This window comes from Stegodyphus dumicola, chromosome 4 (genome assembly GCF_044657685.1).
Source record: "Stegodyphus dumicola isolate Sdum_Otavi_A_Nest chromosome 4, ASM4465768v1".
NCBI classification, from domain to species: domain Eukaryota; kingdom Metazoa; phylum Arthropoda; class Arachnida; order Araneae; family Eresidae; genus Stegodyphus; species Stegodyphus dumicola.
In genome coordinates, this window is record NC_140771.1 from 153,112,135 (window position 1) to 153,133,942 (window position 21,808).

Genomic DNA, 21,808 nt, shown 5'->3' on the forward strand with positions numbered 1-21,808 from the left:
GTGTAACTTTTGTTTTCCTCATTTGAAAGTATGAGTAAAGGAATTATTTAATTATTGTAGAGTCATAAATAACTAAAGAGATATAGATAGTTATTTCCGAGTAATAAATAGTTTTTGAGGTAACAAATTTGGTGAGAATTTTTGAACATTTGGCGTCCGCTGACTGGACTCTTATATGTAAGTAGAATTCTTTCCTTTATTTATAATGGATGTTTTGAAGTGCAAACAATCTCAATTTAGGAGATTATTTACAAAAGCTTTAAATAATTTTGAGAAAAATGAAAATTTAGACGGAAAAATTTCGAAACTTAAATGAGTTGAGGACAAAGCGAAACCTCTGATTGAAATAGAACAGACTTATAGAGAAGAATTGATTAAAATTGAAAAAGATGAAACTGTGGTAAATAATGAGTTTGATGAGTCAGAATGCTATATTGATAAGTGGAGAATGGTAGAAAGCAAATTAGTTTCGCTTCTAATTGAAAAGGAAAACGGTTCTGTTGTTAATGAAAGCTTAACTCAAAATGCTACTATACGTTATCCTAAGCTTAAACTTCCAATTTTTGATGGGAATATTAAAAGCTGGTTAGGATTTTGAGGCCAGTTTAAAAAGATCGATAATGATCCCAATTTAGATGATCATGATAAATTTGCATATTTGTTGCAGTCCATGGAAAAAGGGTCATCTGCTGAAGAGTTAATCAAAAGCTTTCCACCTGGTGGCGAAAGTTATAGTAAAGCTTTACAACTGCAATCACGTTTTGGAAAAGAAGACCTTCTTATAGAAGTATATGTTAGAGATCACCTTTTGCTAGTATTATTAAAAAACTCTCAGAAATTTTCATTACGAAAACTATAACTTAGAATCGAAACTTAGAGCGTTTAGAAGTTCTGGGTGTTGCTAGAGATAAATATGCGGCGATGTTATATCCTCCAGTCGAATCATCATTGCCGGATGATACATTAAAAGCATGGCAAAGTTTCCGAGTTATTAATCGCAGTCAGAGAGAATCTGAAAGACGTGAGCAAAAAGAGAAAAATGTGTCAACACATCGCATGGATTTAGATGGTTTGCTTTCATTTTTGCTCGATGAAATTGAAGTTGAAGAGAGAGTATCTATACCATCTTTTTCTGAAAATAAGACATCCTCCGAAAATAAGCCCTATCGGGATTTTCGGAACTTTTTGTAAAATAAGACATCTTCCGAAAATAAGCCCTATCGTGATTTTCGGAACTTTTTGTCAAATAAGTAAATAATCCCTAGTTAAAATAATGTGACAAAAAGAATTCGTTAAAGAAAGTGGGTTGATTTTATGCTGCCACCACTGTTGAGGGGTGAGAATAGAGGTTTACTAGTTTGAGATTCAGCCAGTACTCACCGCACTAAAGACATGATAAACTTTTTTGCTGAGAGGAAGATTGATCAAATAATGATTCCGGCAGGAATGACTGGTTACCTCCAGACACTTGACGTTGCAATAAACAAGCTATTCAAGGATCATTTATGGATGGAAATCAATGAATATATTGAAAACAAAATGGTGAGAAATCATCGAGGTAATTTTGTAAAACCAGGCTTACAAGAAGTTGTGAATTGAGTAAAAAATTCATGGGACAAAATAACTGATAGTGATGTTTCCAATGTGCTATGAACAGGCTACTTAGACAAGAAGTATTTATTTAACAATAGCTATATCGCAAGACATGAGAGATTCGGACCAATGATTCAACAGGAAATGGATTTGGAAGAAAATCTGAATATAATTCAGAATATTATTTATGATGATGTTCCAGAAGAAGATGACATGACTGTAATAGAATAAATTTAAATTTCTGTATTCTGTGTAAAATGAATATTAAATAAAAATATATAAATATACTTTTATTTTTGCCCTCCTCCGAAAATAAGCCCTAGCGCATATTTTTGGACCAAAAAAGAAAGTAAGACAGTGTCTTATTTTTGGAAAAAGATGGTAGCTACTCAGTGCTTTACTAAATATCAGACACCTAAGCCTGGGAATTCTAAACACTTTGATTTCAAAAACCATGGAGAATTTTCCAAAATACCTTCTGCTTCTACTCTAATAGCAACATCTGAACAAAATTCAACTGGATGTATTTTTTGTGCTGGAATTCATGCATTTGGTGATTGCGTTAAAGCAAGAAAGATGACATTTGAGGAAAGGCAAAAAGCAGTTCTAAATAGTTGCAGGCCCACCAGCGGCCAAGCGGTAAAGTCGCTGAACACTGGTAGTTCGGTCCGAGGTTCGAATCCTGCGAACAGGCTGGCTGCATGGGTGTTTTCGTGGTTTTCCCCATGTGTAATGTGTATACGAGCCAGTTTCCCTTAGAAAGTCCTCCATGAAGGCATCCCTCTCCTTAGGCAGATAGCCCTCGAGGCTTTGCCATAATCACACACACGCACTAAATAATTGCAGTTGCTTTTTATGTTTAGACAGAAAACATGTAATAGCTAAATGTAAAAAACGAACATCGTGTGTGATTTGTGGGAAGAAACACCACATACTTTTATGTAGAAATATCCAAGCTGAATCAAAATCTTTAGTTCCTGTTAGCATGAATAAAGATGAAAATATGGATGCAGTACGTGAACGAGATGAAACCCTTGCCAATTTAGCGAGAACAACAAATGTGTTTTTGCAAACTTTAATGGTTACATTGAAAGGGTGAGATAGAAAGCGCGAGGCCCATGCTATTATCAATTCAGCTTCACAAAGATCTTATATTTTAAAAAGCACTGCAGATGAAATGAAATTTGAGAGTACATCTAAAGAAAGATTGAGCCATTCATTATTTGTCGGGTCATGTACTGATGTCATAAACCACAATGTTTTTACAATGTTCTTGTCTAAAATGGATGGAACTTATCATTGTAACAATGGATGGAACTTATCATTGTAACTTCAAAGCTCTTAGCCAAGATATTATTTGTGGAAGTATGCCACCAGATGCTAATGGCGAGTGGATTCGAGAGCTTAAAGAGAACAATATTTCCGTATGTGACGATAGTAATGGACCAATAGAAATACTTATTGGCACTGACATTGCAGGAAAGTTGATGACCAGAGAATTTAAATTGCTTACTTCAGGCCTTGCTGCTATAGAAACAAAACTTGGTTGGACTCTTTTTTGGAAAAATGGTATGCGGGAGATCTCGGACAATTCCGCACTGCTCATCACATCCATGTTGAATAAGGAAATATTGATATCCGATCTATGGTCTCTAGATTCACTTGGAATTCTAGATCCATCAGAGAAGAAAAGTAAACTGGAACTTCAAGAAGAAGCAAGAGATCATTTCTTGTCTACGTAAAGGTGAACGAAGAGGGACGTTTTCAAGTCAGCTTGCCATGGCTTGATAACCATCTACAGTTAAAAGATAACTAGGACTTAGCTTTAAAGAGATTAGCTTCTACAGTAAAACGACTAAAAGCTGAGAAACTTTATGATGCTTATGGAGAAGTTTTTAGTGAATGGGAACAAGAAGGCTTCATAGAAGAAGTACCAAAAAGCGAAATTGATGTAACATGCCATTATCTACCACATCGACACGTAGTAAAAAAAAACAGTACTACACGAATCAGGCTTGTGTTTGATGCCTCGGCCAAACAAAAAGGATCCCCTAGTCTCAATGATTGTCTAGAAAAAGGTCAGAACCTTATCGAACTGATTCCTTCAATTCTTCATAGATTCTGAATGAACAGAATAGGAGTTTCTGCAGATATACAAAAGCATTCTTACAAATAAGTTGCACCCAGCGGAAGGAAAAAGACAACAATAGCTCGATTGGAACTTCTTGGAGCTACAATATGTACACGTTTAGCATCCAGCATAATACCTGAATTTCAAGCTGATGATATTTATTTTTGGACAGATTCGTCTACTGTGCTAGCTTGGATACAGAGAAATGAAGTATGGGATGTATTTGTTCACAACAGAATTAAGGAAATAAAGCGACTGACTTCTAGTGAGTCTTGGAGGCACGTACCAGGATCACTGAATCCTGCTGATTTCCCCAGTAGAGGATGCTCTGCTTCTTATTTAATTAAATCTAGTTGGTGGGAAGGCCCTAAATGGCTATATTTATCACCAGAAAAATGGCCAAAAGAGGATTTTAGTGCTGAAGAAGAAGAAATAGCTCTTGAGAAAAAGCAAAGAATAAAGACTATCTAAGATTCTTATGGTATAGAACTGATGGAAAACTGAAATATTACAGGCATTGTAGGGTAGTATTTGAAGTTACAAGTAGCCCTTTCTTGCTAGTTTCTGTAAATCACCATCTTCTAGAATCCACTTTGAAACAACTAAATGGAAACCCAAAGTATAAAGTGGATATTATTAAGCAATTGTGGAAGAGCTTTTATGTAGATAATTGTTTAGCGAGTGTGAAAAATGATTTAGAATTGCAACAATTCATACAAGTTGCTTCAGATAATTTAGCTACAAGAAAGCTAGAATTACGTGGTTGGGAATATAGTGACCCAACAGATAATTCCTCTAGTACCACAAATGTATTAGGAATGATTTGGGAACGATGTGGAGATTACCTTTGCCTTAATATTACTAACATCACCTACAATCTACCAGAAATTTTATCTAAAAGAGAGATTTTAGAGACTACACACAAAATATTCAACCCTTTAGTAATAGCTTGCCCTGTAACTCTTGTGCCAAAACTTTTACTTCAGCACCTATAGGAAGTTAAGTTATCTTGGGGCCAAGAAGTTGATTCAAATTCAAAATCACAATTTTGTAAATGGTTGAATGATTTGCAGTGTCTGGAAAGAATGAGAAAGGATTTTCAGTGTCTGGAAAGAATGAGAATACCAAGATGGTTAAACTGTGATCGTGAGATTGAAAATATCTCACTTCATTTCTTCAGTGATGTGAGTAAACTTGCATATTCAGCTGTGGCCTTTGTTCGAGTACAAACAAGAGATTTGGTTCAAGTTCATTTGGTGCAAGCTAAAGCGAGAGTTGCAACCAGCGGAAGGAAAAAGACAACAATAGCTCGATTGGAACTTCTTGGAGCTACAATATGTACACGTTTAGCATCCAGCATAATATCTGAATTTCAAGCAGCTGATATTTATTTTTGGACAGATTCTTCTACTGTGCTAGCTTGGATACAGAGAAATGAAGTATGGGATGTGTTTGTTCACAACAGAATTAAGGAAATAAAGCGACTGACTTCTAGTGAGTCTTGGAGGCACATACCAGGATCACTGAATCCTGCTTATTTGCCCAGTAGAGGATGCTCTGCTTCTTATTTAATCAAATCTAGATGGTGGGAAGGCCCTAGATGGCTATATTTATCACCAGAAAAATGGCCAAAAGAAGATTTTAGTGCTGATGAAGAAGAAATAGCTCTTGAAAAAGAAAAGGATTATTTCGTCCTTAATAAATCTTAACGCTAGTGAAATAGTTGCTACTAGATTCTCAAGTTATCGTAAGACAATCAGACTGGTAGCATGGATGTGTCTTTTTGTTTACAACTGTAAACATGAAAACAAGAAAAAAGATGAACTTACTGTGTCTGAGTTAAATGAAGCTGAGAATATCTTGATTGATTTAGTACAAAATGAGTCCTTTCATGGAATAGAAGATAAACGGATTTTAAGTCTTAATCCATTCATTGATTGTGGTATCATCAGAACTAAAACAGCGATATTTCAAAGAGAAGATACATCTGAGTTCAGAACTCCTGCTATTTTGCCAAGTGATCATCCTCTTATAAGAAGTTTAATAATGGAAGAACATAGGTTGAAAGAACATGTTGGAGTTTCTCACGTCCTAAATTCCTTAAGAGAAAGATTTTGGATATTAGCGGGAAGAAGAGTTGTGTCATTCGTTTTGAAATTTTGCATAACTTGTAAGCGTTATTCAAACAAAAATGTTAACCCACCAGCGCCACCACTTCCTAGAAATCGGATACAGGATGCTTCAGTGTTTCAAATAACCGGCATAAATTATGCTGGACCTATATTTCTAAGAGACTATAAGAAGGCATGGATTTACCTATTTGCTTGCGCAGTGTATGTGTTCATTTGGAGCTGGTTACATCCTTAACGACATATACATTTCTACAAGCGTTGCATTGTTTTTCTGCTAGACGTGGGAAGCCATCCATAATTTATACTAATAATGGAACTAATTTTGTTGAAGCATGCAATACACTTGCTTCAATTGATTTCAATGAAATTGCAAAAAAAGGAGCTAATGAACGTATTATTTGGAAGTTCATTCCCCCAGGCGCTCCATGGTGGGGTGGCTGGTGGGAACACCTCATAAGAATGATGAAAAGAATATTAAGAAAAGTTCTTGGGAGAGCCTGCCTTAGTTATGAGGAAATGTGTACCGTTTTGTGTAACTGTGAAGCTATCCTAAATGATAGACCTTTAACAGTTGTATCGGCTGATTCAAGTCTCACTTCCATAACACCCGGAAATTTTTTATTAGAAATACAAAACTATTCAGTGCCAATTGTGAAATATGACTTCAATTCTAACTTTTATAAACAGAGATTGCGTTATATCCAAAATGTTAACCAGATTTTCAAGAAAAGATTTCGCTTGGACTATCTGGAACTTGAAATATCTGAAAAACAACAAGCAAAAAATTTGCTAGAAGTTGTAAATTAAAAGAAGGAGACATAGTCTTAATTCGAAGTGATAACAAAAGGAGATTAAATTGGCCTCTTGGTAAAATCATACAATTATTTCCACGTACCGATGGTGAAAGTCAACGAGCCAGAATTAAATTGCAAAATGGAGAAGTCATAAAAGCTGTACAAAATCTTTATCCTTTGGAATTATCGACTGCCAAGGAACTTCCATCGAAATTCAGCAGAAGTCAACGATGCGAAAATATTTCGGTAGAGCAAACTCCAATCGATGATGTACCTGTAGAAACAAATACAGTTAAAAGTCGTTAATCCGGACTCGTTGGGACTTCGGCGATTCCAGATTATCGATTTTTCCGGATTATAGATCATCAGTTTAAATCTGGTAAGATGGCATGCAGAAATTATAAAATTAAAAATATGAAACTGTAATTTATGAAATAAAGAACAATTATGATCTAAAGGGTATCAAAATTTACAAAAAAAAAGCTTAATATTTATTTGTTTACTTTATTAAACATTTCTTTCAATGTAAGTTGTTTAAGTTGCTTCGTTTTATCTGATAATACTTTCTCTGTAATTCTATAAACAGACATAATTTCTTGTTCAGTTACAAAGTTCCGCTGTTCAAGTTTCAATCGAAATTGTTTCGTTTTCAATAACCTCTGTGTCACTTTCTTCACTATCGGAAGCGAATTATAATGACGAGGAATTTGATTTAAATCATATCATAGACGGAGTACATCGAGATGAAATACTACATTTAGTCAGGAATTATAAGCCAAATAAAATAAAAACATCTGCCCTGAAGATAGGAATAGTGCTGACAGATCAACTTCCAATTCATTGCGTGCCGCGGCCCCCACACCGCAGAGCAGCGTGAAATTGATAAACAGATTTCGGAATGGTTAGAGAAACAAAGGATATGCCTTTATCCACCTTTTGTTTGATGGACATCGAAACATACTTTCGCTTTGTAGACCCTTTGGGAGCTCCAGCATCGGAAATTCTATTTGACATAATCGAAAGTTCAAGCTTACTTTTAAAAAATTGCTCTAACAGTCTGCAAAAAATAATAAGCTGGATCCAATTAGAAGATTAAGGAACAACGCAATCTGCAACATTAACTGAAATAGATAATTAGATAATTTTAGCTTATACTATCCGTTATACATTAAACGTGCATGCGGAAACGTATTATGCGCATGCGCACATGCATATTTGCAGCCGAAAAGGTCTTACGCGCATACTTCAACGCATCGCATGTGCAGAAAGTTTGTAGCTTTTCATAGATCATTCCGGATTATGGGTGTCTGAATTAACAACTTTTGACGGTAGAATAATCCATACCCATTTAAAATCGCTCACGATAACCAAATCAGGAAGGACAATTAAAGTTCCTCATAGATTGGACTTGTGAGAACAATGTTTAATTTTTTATTATTTTGCAGTACTCAATCCCGAATTTCATATTGCAAGGTGGGAGGATGAACAATATTTTGACTCTAATATTTTTGTTTATATTTTTTTCTAACTGCAGCTTCTGAGTAATATTGCACGAGCTTCAAGCAGATGTAATCATTTTCTTTACTCTATAGGTGTTTGTTTTATTCATTATCTATTCATATTATTATTAATGTTTTGTAACAGTTTATGTTTCAGAGAATGGCAATATACTATGTTGTTGTTCTTCTTTTTAGAGAGTTAGAGTAACTTTTCCTCATTTGAGAGTATGAGTAAAGGAATTATTTAATTATTGTAGAGTCATAAATAACTAAAGAGATATAGATAGTTATTTCCGAGTAATAAATAGTTCTTGAGTTAACAAATTTGGTGAGAATTTTTGAACAGAATTTTTATCTATTTAACTGTGCAACCTGCTCTTTCTCCATTCAAGGTTTCCTTTCGGCTTTTCTGTGATGTTTAATTGTTTATTTAGATATGGGCTAACAGATGGTTTTAGTTGTCCACATTTCTGCCAAATATACAAGAATACGTAATGTAGCATTTTCCGCGCGCTTTTCAGAGCTCAAAGATGTCTGGCAGGTAGTGTTTGGCGAGCAATATAACCTATATTCCTGATTATATTTCCGACACTGATAGTAGTTCTGACTCTAATTTCAAGTATATTGAAGATAGTTATAGCGAAACTGATGAGAATTTCTTGGATTCCTCTGCAGATAGTGATGAATCTGAAAATTCAGTTTCTATTGAAAACGTTCGACAGTGGTGAAAAATTTATATACAAAATATTACATTATGCAAATATTTTCATCAGTATATATGTTTTACCTTTGTATTTTATAAAATAAATCATAATTTAACCAATATTAATTTTCAAAATTTTCCTTTTATATCATTATTCTTTAATTTCAGTATTCTGACAACCTTTTTCTATGATTTAATTTTATACTGGAAAAAAACTCTTTTACAAAAAAAGTTTGTATATTTTAACTTTAAAATATATGTAGATTTGAAACGTGTAATAAAAAATATATGCAATTTTTTAACCTATTTTGATTTTAAAAAAGTATGCAGTGAGAGGGTTAAGTTATCTTTTGGTATTTTGCTCTTGTGAATTTGTTAGGATAGTTTTTCTTTCTAATTTCAGACCTTGCACCTCGAGAGGTTTAGAAGGATTTGAAGACAAACTTAGACTTAAATTCCAAAAAAAAAAATGTGTTAAACAGAAAAATGTCTTCATGGTATTAACGTGTAATGGACATGTTTTATAGGAAATTTGGGATGAATTTCTTATCTTCAGGTTTATTTTCTTAGATTTTCACCAGACACAAGCATTAAAGCAAGCAAAGAAATCGAAAACCAAAAATTGTTTTACAAATTTCATCTTATATCTCTGTGCTTCCTATGCACACCTCAGTGTCTGTCCTAAATTCTAAAGCTTTTCATTAAATTCTAAAAATTCTGCTACAGTGTGTCTGGCACGGGCTATGACCTTATACCATTTCATATTTATTCGCAATATTCACATAATTAAAGAAATAAAATTAGCAGTTTCTTCTACACATTCTAAGTACAATTTGTTTAAAATAGCAGAAACCTTTAATTAAATCTGAAAACTCTAAAATGAAGGAAGAACTCAAGAATAAATTTATTTCATAAAAGAGAGAAAAGTGTTCTTCAAAGTTACATCATTGAAACATTAACAGATCAGAAGACGAATGTGAAAAAAATAAATTTAGGAAAGATGCTAAAGAGAAGAAAACTGATGTAAATTATATAAAATATCTGGAAAATTTTCAAATTAAAAAGATGCGTAAATATTTTGTTGTTGATTGTTGCTGCAAAATATAAACATTTTGTAGCTTTTAATGTAAAATTAATAATATGAATTTAGAATCACTTTAATAAATTGTAACTGCTGTAAAATGTTCTTAGTACTTTTTGATGGATATTTTTTAGAAATAAAAAAATGTATAATTGTAACCATGTAAATTTCGTATGACTAAGGATATCTAACAATGTAATTTAATTATTTGTAAGTAACTGCTCATTATTAGAAGTTATCTCTGCATGTTAAAGTGAGTTACCTGCCTTTCATTAATCCTTATTGTGGATGCAAGATGCAACACAAAAATGTAAACATAAAACTTTATTCCTTACACCTAGGGAGACTTAAAATAACAGAAAACAATCTTTCACCTCTGGTGCATCAGCTGTTTATTGGAACTTAATATTAGATACTGTATATCAACCGGGTTACAACCAAATCTGCGTGAAGCTATGACCATAACCGAGTCAAAGTGAAGCTAACATTCAGCACATTCCAACCGTGCTGTCAGGCATTTACATCTGTTCTGACCAGTGACTCCCTGTCTCCAGACAAGCAATTATGGTGGCAACAGCCAAGCTTTTATTACAAGTCATGCTGATTATTATTTTACTTCTCATTTTAACTTATGCCACACATTAGATATGCATAAACCTTTGGACAGAGTAACTTCATGACAAAGTGAAGAATAATAGAAAGAATCAATGTAAAGCTAACTGTTAATAAAATTCAAATAAAAAGTTACTGATCTTTTTTTAAAATATGTGAGACTGTTACAAATGTAAAATATAAATGTTTCTAGATATTTTTTTTAATTTAATGCTAATTACCTGAAAAACATTTATGAAGTTGATTTTGTTTTTGAATTTGTTTAATAATTCAGTTAAATATTACATTATGTTTGATCATAATGCATCCTACTTACAGATTTATTATATTGTTACAAATTGCAAAAGGGAAGTTCGGATGTAGATAATTGCTCTAGTTTATTCAGTTCCTATTTGCTGATAGGTCCTTAATTTTTTTCATTGATGATTTCATTGATTCAATTCATCCTTAAAAGTACTTAATTTCCACATGCATAAATGTGTACAAACTGTGAACTATGTTATAACACAGCATTAATTTTGCAGATAATCGATAAAAATACAAAATAAAGGAATTTAATTTAGAAATATTGAATTAGTTATCAGTAATGCGTAATCATAAAAAATGAAATATTTTCATAAAAGTTATAAAATAATATATTTTTGTCTGTACATGTATGCATTGACAGTATATAGGTAGTAATTAATGCAAACACTCAAGCTTATGAAGAATTTTATGCCCATTAATGAAATGTTAATTAATAATGATAATGTTCAATAAAAGTTGATATACTATTATTAAATTGTAATAGAATTGGGAAAAGATAGCTACAAGAAATAAATCTTTAAATCAAAAGTCAGGCTGGTTTTTAAAAATGGTAAATAAGCCTCTATCTGTACTCTTATTATGTTCCCCCCCCCTAAATTGCTGTAAAATGTTAAAGAAAATGAGCAAAAAATATTAATAGCTGTTGTTAAATTAATAAAGTCTTAACATTTCTTGTATTTGTACTAATTAGCAATATTTATTACATTTTTCAGACTTTTCAAAGCGTCATAAAGATGAAAATGCAGTTTATGAGCAAGTAGAAAATATCTCAAATCCATTGAGATGTCCTGTAAAATTGTATGAGTTTTACATGTCAAAATGGTAATTACATTGCTTCTGATTGTTGATTCTACGTTGAATGATTTATGCATTTTTTAGTTTTTATTTCATAATTTGGAAAAGGTAAAATGGAGTTTTCTAGTTATTTATATTTTCTGTGAAGATAAAAGCATTATTATTCATATAATTTTTTCTTATATACCTGGAATGCCAAGAATTTGTTCTGTAAGAATTTTAATGTGCTATGTTTAATTTTGGGATAATAATCAGTTTTTCTAATTTTGAATGCTTTAAGATGGTAGAATAAATTTCATTAATGCAGTCTTCATTTAAATTATACTTTAGTTACGTTCCAATTAACATATAAGTTGTCATGTGCTTACAACTCATACAGTATTATGCTTTGTACCAAATCGGCTTTCAGTTTTAATTATTTATCAAAGCAAGACTTACAATGTATATGTAAATTAATTCATTCTAGAATATATCTAAAAATGTATATTTACTTTTTAATCTAAGCATATATCTAAGAATTTAATGTGTGTATGTGTGCCATAAATTGAATAATTTCATGAAAAATAGTCTGGTATCATTCATTGTTTTATTTTCTGCAACTGATTTATTTTTCAACATACTATTTAAATATTTTTTTTTCTTTTCAGCCCAGAGTGTGTTAAAGTGCGAAATGACATATTTTACCTTTATCCAGAAAGATCATGTGTCCCTGATAGCCCTGTCTGGTATTCAACGCAACCTCTTGGTCAAGAGATCATTGCCAAAATGATCCAGAGAATCAAAATTGTTCGAGAAATAAATGAAAATTGATTTCTCTGTTTTATTTATTTTATGTACATTTTCATATTAAAATTATATTGAGGGTCTTTGCAATTAATCTATTTATAAAAGTTTTTAGGATGTGGTTTCACAGGCAATAATTTTATTGGCAAGTGTAACTAGGAAGTTCTGACTGTGAAATCAATTTTTCTAAAAAAAAATATGAATAAATCTACTTATTTAGAAATACATAGTATTAACAAAGCTCTTTGCTAATATTTTTAAATTCTTTGTTCACTAATGATGAACTACCGACGAATTTGTGTGTGTTGAACCTTCTGATGAAATTTTGTAAAATCTCATAAACAGCACTGCATTGTCTATAATAGATTTCAATATCCTATTCACATTAATTTAGAAATGAATTTTTTGACATTATGTTTTCCTAACTGAGCAAAAATATTTATATTTTTTGTGCATTGCTGCTTTCATATAATTCGAATATTTTATTGTAAAACTTAATCAGTTTTACAATAAAATTCAGTCTGCACCGACTTGAAATCTAACTTGAAATAAGGGGAAAACATAGTTGACTTTACACCTAAAAAAGAAAGCTATAAAATTAACTGCTAAATTTCTGTAGGTGTAACAAAAATTTAAAAAAAAAAAAAAAAAAAATGTCTTAGTCACCAAAGGCAAATTTTCTTCTCAGGACTTGCTGCAAAAAGTACAAAATTTATTCTTTTATATTATTCATAATAGTTCCTTCCCTGTACAATATTATCTTTTCAGACATTCCAGAAATGAAGTTTAAGTATAATTTTATTAATTATTTTATTTTGTATTTAATGTGACAGATTCACAGTAAAAGTAGAAATTTTATTTTAGTTTTATGATTTTATGTTCTATATTTTTATAATTAATTTCTGTATAATAAGTACATTACATTACTTATTACAGAAATTAATTATAAAAATATAGAACATAAAATCATAAAACTGTGTTACAAAAAAATTATTCTGAATAAATTAAATGCAGGTTTGCATGTTATTTTCAAATTAAATGAACAAAAATCATATACAAATCTATAGGAATTTCTTTCTTTTTGTAACCTTATTAGATCAAAAGAATATCTGCATAGTGTTTGCCTTGCAAAACATTGCAGCCTATTCCATGAAATTAATTATAATCGAATTTTTTGCAATGAGCTTGATTGAGAAAGTCTGAAAAGTGGAGAATTGGGTTAAACTTTTAATTTTAAATTTTGTCTTTATGTGGAAGTATAAGTACAAAAAATGTGGTCTGGATATTGTTTCAAAATAAAGCAGGAGACATTTGAAATTTATAGATTTTAACCAAGAGAACATTAAACTGAAAAATCAGGTTTCTGAGATTTTTAAAAGAATATGAAAGGCCTTTTGAAAGGAGTAATATTTGTATCACACTAAAATAACTAAAAATATGACACTTCTTTTCACAGTAAAATGATTTTTGGAATTACTTGTATTCTGACCTAGTTTTTCAAGAATGAAATTTTCATCAGTTCTGTTAAACCTTTTGTTAAATCTGTATGTATTGACAGCCAAGATATGCTTGGTTTCACTTTTTATATCTTCATTCCTTATTTTATATTTTCATTACATAAATTGATTAGTTTAAATTCACTAAATAGCACTATATTACTAAATCTCATATTTTTTCAGCTTTTAACTGTTTATCTTTTGATAGCAGCCATTTTTTACTGTTATGCATTTCTAGACAAGTAGATTCATATATATTTTTCAGAAAAAATGAATGTTCAAGGTTGAAAGACCTTCCTTGTAAGTATAATTATTTATATATACAATGAAAGCACTATTCATTATCATCCTCAATAAATTTATTATTTGTCATATGTATTTTTAAAAGAAAAGAAAAGGAGCTTTCCGTATTCCGTAAAAGAATCGTATTTATAAATAAATACGATTCTTTTTAATCATATAAATTGGGCACAATATGGAAAAAAAATTAGAACAACATTGTGATGCAAATAATGCACATTAAGTTGATGCATATGAATATGGTAGAAAAATGAATTTGTTCTGTAGGAATATTTATTTAAAAAATTTATTTATTTCAAAAATTTTAAATAAAAGCATTTTTGGAATTTGAAAAATTGTTTTATAAATTTCTACTTTCTTTTTAATTTACCTACTGCAAACGAATTAGGAAAAAATTCCCCTGTTTTAATAAAATTCCAATAAAGAACAATTATAAATAGAAAGTTATACTGTATTACATCAAGTAATTGACATCTAGTATGTCAGTTAAGTTAGTTTGAAATTAGACTTCATATACATATATTTATTAATTTTTTTCACTAAGAATTTTAATGCATCCAACAGTACTTTTGTTATCACAATCATTTTTATCACTGTGCACATGTTTACTTTTGAAGCAAAGTTTTCAATTTGCTGTTATTGGGAATTTTCTGTTTTTACTTAACGAAAGTACAAGTGCCATCCGTTATCTTCATCATAGCAAAAAATGTCTACTATTTTATTTCACAGTGGACTATAAAAAATTCATATTTAATATCATCTGACATCAAAGGAATATTTCATTTCATTCTGTATATCTAAATCATTTCATTTAATGCTATCATATGTAAAATTTCATTGACACTTATATATAAATCATTTTTACTCTTAGTGTCATATTTTACTTGTATATATCACCCTGGAAACCGTGTCTATGAATCTGTGTGTAAAAATAAAACAAAAACATCATTAGTTTGTCAGACAGTTGAGACCCAAAATGTTAAAATGAAACTATATTACTCTGTACATTCTGTTATTACTGTGATTGTTTATTACGATCATCCTTTTTTTTTTTTATTTAAAAACTTTTAAGTCCTTTAGGATTGGATTTCATTTTCTCCCTTATGTATAATGTGTGTGTGTGCGTGGAGAAGGGGATTAAAATGCTTTTGCGATTAAATATTATTTTACAGCTTTGAGTTTTTCATAGAGAAAACAAAAATTGGTGTTTCCTGTCTACTCCATTTTTCTCCTGCGTGACACCGTAGAGCTTTTTTATTTAGTCTTCTTTATTTAAAGAAAAGTGTAATGCTTATAAATTAGATGAAAAGGTGTGAACAATTATAAGTTGCACGAGTTTTAAATCAGTATGACAAACTGATGGCATGTCAGTGAGCTTCTTCATGTCCATCCATTTTAATGTAATATAATGATCTTGAAAATGTTTTAATTTTGATGAAAATATACATTCTGACCTTTACAGAATTGAGTCCAACCTCTTTTCAATATCTGTCACTTCAGATGCATTGACTGTAATTAGAATGTGTAACCTAAGAGGTAAATTTTCTGAAGCCATGTATTCAATCAGCATTTGAACAAACTGTTCAGTTAGTGAAATTACGTCAGAAATTTATCCCTTAAATTTTATCTATGCAAAATATGCCAGATGGTGTGTATACTGAAACTTGCTATTCCATTTTTTATGAATGAAATAATCTGTAATGCTCCCTTTGGATAGTATTAAAGTTAATTTTTCTTGAATATATAAGTTGTGTTGTTTTTATATTTGTTGCACGTTATACACTCTCATACTCTTCAGATATATGTTGTGCAATAACTGTTACAAATCTGTTGAGAATATACATATATATTAGCAGTTTTCTCATGATACTTGAAATGTATCAAATTCTGCTACTATACTGAATGCTGAATTCGGTATATTTCAAAAAATACTCAATTGTAATGAAGTTTTTGCAGATTAACACTTTTAAGGTCTATAAAGATTGTTTTATTTACAGTGGTGGCCAAAATTGTGAACACTTTTGGAAATTTTTATGTTTTTGAACTTTGTATGCTTAAACGTTACGTTTCACAAAATGCAAACTTGTATATATAATTTTAAAGAGAATTTATTACTGAATTCAATACAAAACACAAAATTCAATTATTTGCAATACAAAAAAAAAGTTAAACGATAATAGTTATCGATATACATTAGATAGTGATGATTGCAGTGAGTTATCAGTATATAGTAGGGTAATCTTTATTTTTGATTACGGTTTCACATCGACGTTTCATTGAGCTGATAAGAGTTTTAACCCTTTGACGCACAGTGATCTCGCCCTGAAACCACCATTTTCCGAATTTTTTTTCTCCTCTTTTTTCCGAAAATTTTGAATGAAAATGAACTGATTACTGATCTTTTACATCTAAATAACACAAAATGACTGTAGAATCATACATGTTTTAGGTATTAATACTTCAGATCGGATGACTTTTAAAATTTGTTTTCGATGACACAAAATAACTTCCTTTTATTAATATAAACAACTTTAAATTTCAAAAGTTAGTCATTGCGCGTCATGATTTCTATCATAAGCAATACAAAATTGCAGTAATTAAACTGCATATATAAAAAAAAACCCTCTATATGTATGGCATTTGCTATGTGGTTTCAGGGCGCAACCACTGCGCCACTAGAGCATTGAGTCACAATGCTTACAATCCTCTAGAGGCTCGGTGGTCGCGTCTTGAGACCACTGGCGTTTGCTTCTCAATGGCATTCGCTTGCTTTTCAAATAGGAATGTTTATTTTTACCTGGATATAGATAAAGGGCTTTGAAACCACAGAGTTATTTTATTTCTAAACAATACATGCACCTGCTCAGTAAAAAGGTCTTTCTTTTCCAAATACCTTTCTCTGACATCAACACACTTGCTCCCCAAGCTAGTATTATGATTTTATAAATTATTTCTTGTGGTTTAAATTTAATGTAAATATACTTTGCTATAATTAAAAATAGAAATTGCATAAAAGTGTTATTTAAATTTAAAATATTTTCTGAATATTTTGGGATGAAATACGAATAAAATAAGTATGAATGGGAAACGAACGATCCGTACAAAGCCAAAAAGACCAAGATCCCCTCCCCATTAACATAAAAAACCACAAATTCCATGTGCCAAATGAAAAACTAAATAACGCTGGACATATACCAGTGAAATTTAAATCCAGGCAGTGTACATTTTTACAAGGAAGAAACTTCGTAGAACAAGATGTATATGCGAAACGTGTAGTGTGGGGTCTATGCATGTGCCAAAAAGACAAAACATGCTTTGAACAGTATCACAAAAAAAAAAATGTGTTCTTTGAAATTAAAAAAAAAACACTGAGTTCTTTTTTATCCTTATTTTATTGAGTTTTTTTAATCCATTTATCCAAATGTCTTTATTATGTAGGTACTTATATTTTTACTGCTATAGAAAAATTACATAAATGTTTATTTTTTAATTTTTTCTGATTATTTACTTTGTAAAATAACGTAAAAAAAATTATATATAATGCAATTATTACATACATTTTTTTTTTAAATCTGTAAAGTTCGTCATTTATTGGAAACGCGCGCGGAAAATGGTAAGTTTTTTCCCCCCTACTATATCAGTAAGTTTCAAAGTCCTAGACGCGCAGTGGTTTCACAGTGCGACCACCACCCACAGAACAATGGGCAAGAGTAGATTTTTTTCAATTCATATATTATTTGTCTCTAGGATCATAATATTCAATTTCTAGAGTTTTTAGTTAAAAAAATTATAAAAATAATATCTCGCGTGTCAAAGGGTGAAGCTCTTCTTCCGTTATTACATGATGTCAGGAAACAACTATAGCCTCAATTAGTTCCCTTTTATTTGATGGGCGCCTTCGGACAAGCGTTTTCAAACGGTGCCACAAATTTTCGATAGGATTGAGGTCAGGACTGTTTCCTGGCTATGACAACAATTTAATGCGCTTTGTACGAAACCACTCTTTCGATATTTTGGCTGTGTGGCAAGGAGCAGAATCTTGCTGAAAAATAAACGAAGCATTGTTGGGAAAGAGATCTCTGATGGAAGGTAGAAGTTTTGGTTCTAGAATAGTGTCAATGTATTTTCTGGCATTCAGTGTCCCATCGATGACATGAAGGCGACCAATACCATGTGCTGACATGCATGACCAAATCATAACACTAACTGAGTTCTTCACAGTTGCTTGAATGCACTCAGGATGTAGCTCTTCTCTTATTCTACGTCTTACATAGTTTTGCCCATCACTACCGAATAACGATATCTTAGTTTCATCACTCTATATAACTTGTGACCACTGATCATCAGTCCAATTAATGTGTTCTTTTTTTTTTTTTTTTTTTTTTTTTTTTTTTTTTTTTTTTTTTTTTTTGTTGTTGTTGTTGTTGTTGCTGAAAATTAAGATAAGACTTTTTTCGCGGAATTCTACCTCTCAGTCCAACATCTGTTAATCTTCTCCTGATTGTTCTTGAACTGACAGAAACACGAGCATCATTCGGATCACTTCTGATGGCCGCTGATGACATTTTTCTATCTGGGAGACATAGTCTTTTTATTCTTTTGCCATCAATAGATGTGATGCACCTTTTTCGGCTTTTTCCTTCTTTGTTTTTTATTGAATTTGTCTCCTGATATCGCAAACAAAACTTTCAGACTCCAGATGTAGTCACTGAACCACCCACCTGTCTTGCAATTTCAACATAGGAAAGACCACTTTCTCGTAATGTAATTGCAGTGTATAAGAAACAGGTCCTCTTTCTACAGAACAAAGCAAAATAATGAATTGTTTCAAGTGTAAACATGATGTCAGCTTCTACTGGCAGTTACTAACGTTTGATTGGTTCTCAGTGTTGTGTAATTTGAAGGAAAAGGCTAGAGGGCGCTGTTCATGTTGAAGGCGGCGGCCTAAAAATACGCTCTGTATATAGTGAACATAAAATATTGTTTAAAATGGAAAAGTGTTAAAATTAGTAAACTCACTGAACCACCATCATCTCATTTGAAAATGCACAATTTTATTAGATGGTGCATCGGCTGGGAATTAAGGCTTTGTGAAGATTTTTGGTGTTTGATCTAAATGTTCCGATTTGAATTTAACAATGGATGTTTCATATTCAAGGGACAATGGAATTCCAAATAAAGGTAGGAAAATCTTAAATTATTTAGTGATTATTTGTAGTAAATTAGTAAGTATTTATTATTGCTGTCGTGGGTGTATTTAAATTAAACAAAATGGAAGATAAGTTGAAACGTAAACGTTCCACATTGAAATTGACTGTTACTAGGTTAATTAAAGTGATTGAAGATAAATTAAAAATTGAAGGGGAGGAAAATTCGATTAAAGAATTACAGGAATTGTTTGAATTATTAACCGAAAAGAAAAATAATTTCAGAACACTTGATGATGAAATACAAGAGTTAATTAATGTTAACTTAATTGAATAACATTATAGTATAAGCGAAGAATACAATGACAAATATATAATTGCTTGTAGTCAAATTAAGCAGTTTCTAGGTGCAGTTACAGCAGTACGACAAGCGAGGAATCCCCAAAGTTCTGATTTAAACCAGGCTAGTGGTAATGGAATTTTGCATGTAAGTTCCAGTTCTAGTTGGAGTAGTACACTGAAATTACCCAAATTAATGATTGATAAATTTTGGGAAGACCCCCAAACAATGGAATTAATTTTGGAATAGTTTCGAAAATTCGATACATAAAAACGAAACGCTTTCAAAAATACAAAAATTTGCATACTTAAAAACATTTTTAACGGAACAAGCTTTGAATGTTGTTTCAGGCTTTGAATTAACAGAAAGTAATTATGATAGTTGTGTAGCATCACTAAAGGACAGATATGGTCGAAAAGACCTGATCATTAATTCATTCATGAATAAAATTCTCAATTTAGAAGCCGTTAAAAATTCTGCTAACGTAAAGGCTTTACGTAAATTATACGACGAATTAGAAGTTTCGATTCGTAATTTGGAAACTTTAGAAGTAACTTCTGGCTCATATGGACATTTACTAATTCCAATATTATTAAAATTGATTCCGGACGATTTAGTTTTGGAATTTAATCGGCAAAGAGGATCGAAAGATAAAGTTGAAGTTTCGGAATTAACGCAATTTATTAAAACGGAAATAGGATGAAGGGAAGTTTCAAATCTAGTATTAAATGAAAGGAAAAATCCTGTGCCTCCGCGAGTCGATCAATCAAAATATGAAACTAGAAAATATGAAAAAATACACCCACGGCTGCATTTCATACTGCAGTTAACCGAAAATGCATCTTTTGTGATAATTTGCACGAGTCATTTAAATGCGAAGTGAATGTTTCTGATAAATTAAAGAAACTAAGATCCGAAAACCGCTGCTATTCTTGTTTTAAAAAATTTCATACATCAAAAAAGTGTAGAAATAAAACTAAATGTAATAAATGTGGCGGTATGTATCACAATGAATCGATTTGTACTAATAAATCCCCTGTAAACAAAAAGTCGGAACAAGGTTATTCCGAAAATGCAACTGAATCTCTCTCTGACTTTGAATTCTGAGGAAAGAAATAAAGTTCAAAACTTAAAACTGATTGCTTCTGTTCCTCAAGGTGATAATAATAATGACTGAAATGCCAAGGAAATATTATTACAAATTGTACAGTTTATGCTTGTTCTAAGTATAAATCAAACTTAACTAGATTAATTCTTGATCAAGGCAGTCACAGATCCTTTATAACGAAAAATTTAGCCGGCCATTTAAAACTTACTCCAATCCGCTATGAAAGACTTTCTGTTTATTCATTAGGTGCGACCAAAGAAATGAATCATTCCTATCCGGTCGTTGAAATCGAAATTCAGAATTGGAAATAAAATAAAAATTGAATGTTTGATCTCGAATGTTATTTCCTCGGCGCCCATCAGTATGCCTAGTAAACAAATTGCAGACTTCATGTAGCATCTGGGGTTGCAGATCGCCGATTGCTCAAGAAAAAATAACACAGATGTAGAGATATTAATTGGCGGGGATGAATTCTGGAATGTAGTTTATTCAGAAAGAATTAAAATATCTGAAGGGTTATACGCAGTTAGTTCTGTGTTTGGTTGGGTTGCTGCAGGAATCGAGAAAAAGAAAACAAATAAAACTTGTTCTGAAAATTTAGCGGTAATGACAAACACTGTTGTGTTGAAAGATTTAAGAGGTTTTGGGGAATTAGAACATATGGGAATAAATGATTCTGATGATTATTCCGATATTGACTGCGAAATAGAAGACCAGTTTGAAAGAAATTTGCAGTTTAAAAACGGAAGATATGAGGCAAATTTAATCTGGAAATACAGTCCGAATAATCTAGGAAATAATTTTAAGGTAGCCAAGAAACGATTTGCAAACTTTCACAATAAACTAAGTAAAACTCCGGAGATTTTTCAGGAATATAAAAATATAATTGAGAACTAGAAATTAGAAGGAATTGTGGAGGAATGCCCGAATAATGATACAAATTTGGGATATTTTATGCCACACCGAGCAGTGATACGACCTAGTGAAA

General features: G+C 31.3%; 1 protein-coding gene across 3 annotated transcripts in view; it reads left to right on the plus strand.

Annotated features, from left to right (window-relative positions):
• woc (zinc finger protein without children) overlaps positions 1-15,972 on the plus strand; it is a 257,267-nt gene extending 241,295 nt beyond the window's left edge. For all 3 annotated transcript variants that reach the window (XM_085815607.1, XM_085815608.1, XM_085815609.1), the window contains exons 19-20: positions 11,565-11,673; positions 12,294-15,972. In XM_085815607.1, the coding sequence (XP_085671733.1) occupies positions 11,565-11,673; positions 12,294-12,456 (272 nt within the window). In that variant the 3' untranslated portion in view covers positions 12,457-15,972. The remainder of the gene's footprint in view (positions 1-11,564; positions 11,674-12,293) is intronic.
• The last annotated feature ends 5,836 nt before the right edge of the window (positions 15,973-21,808 follow it).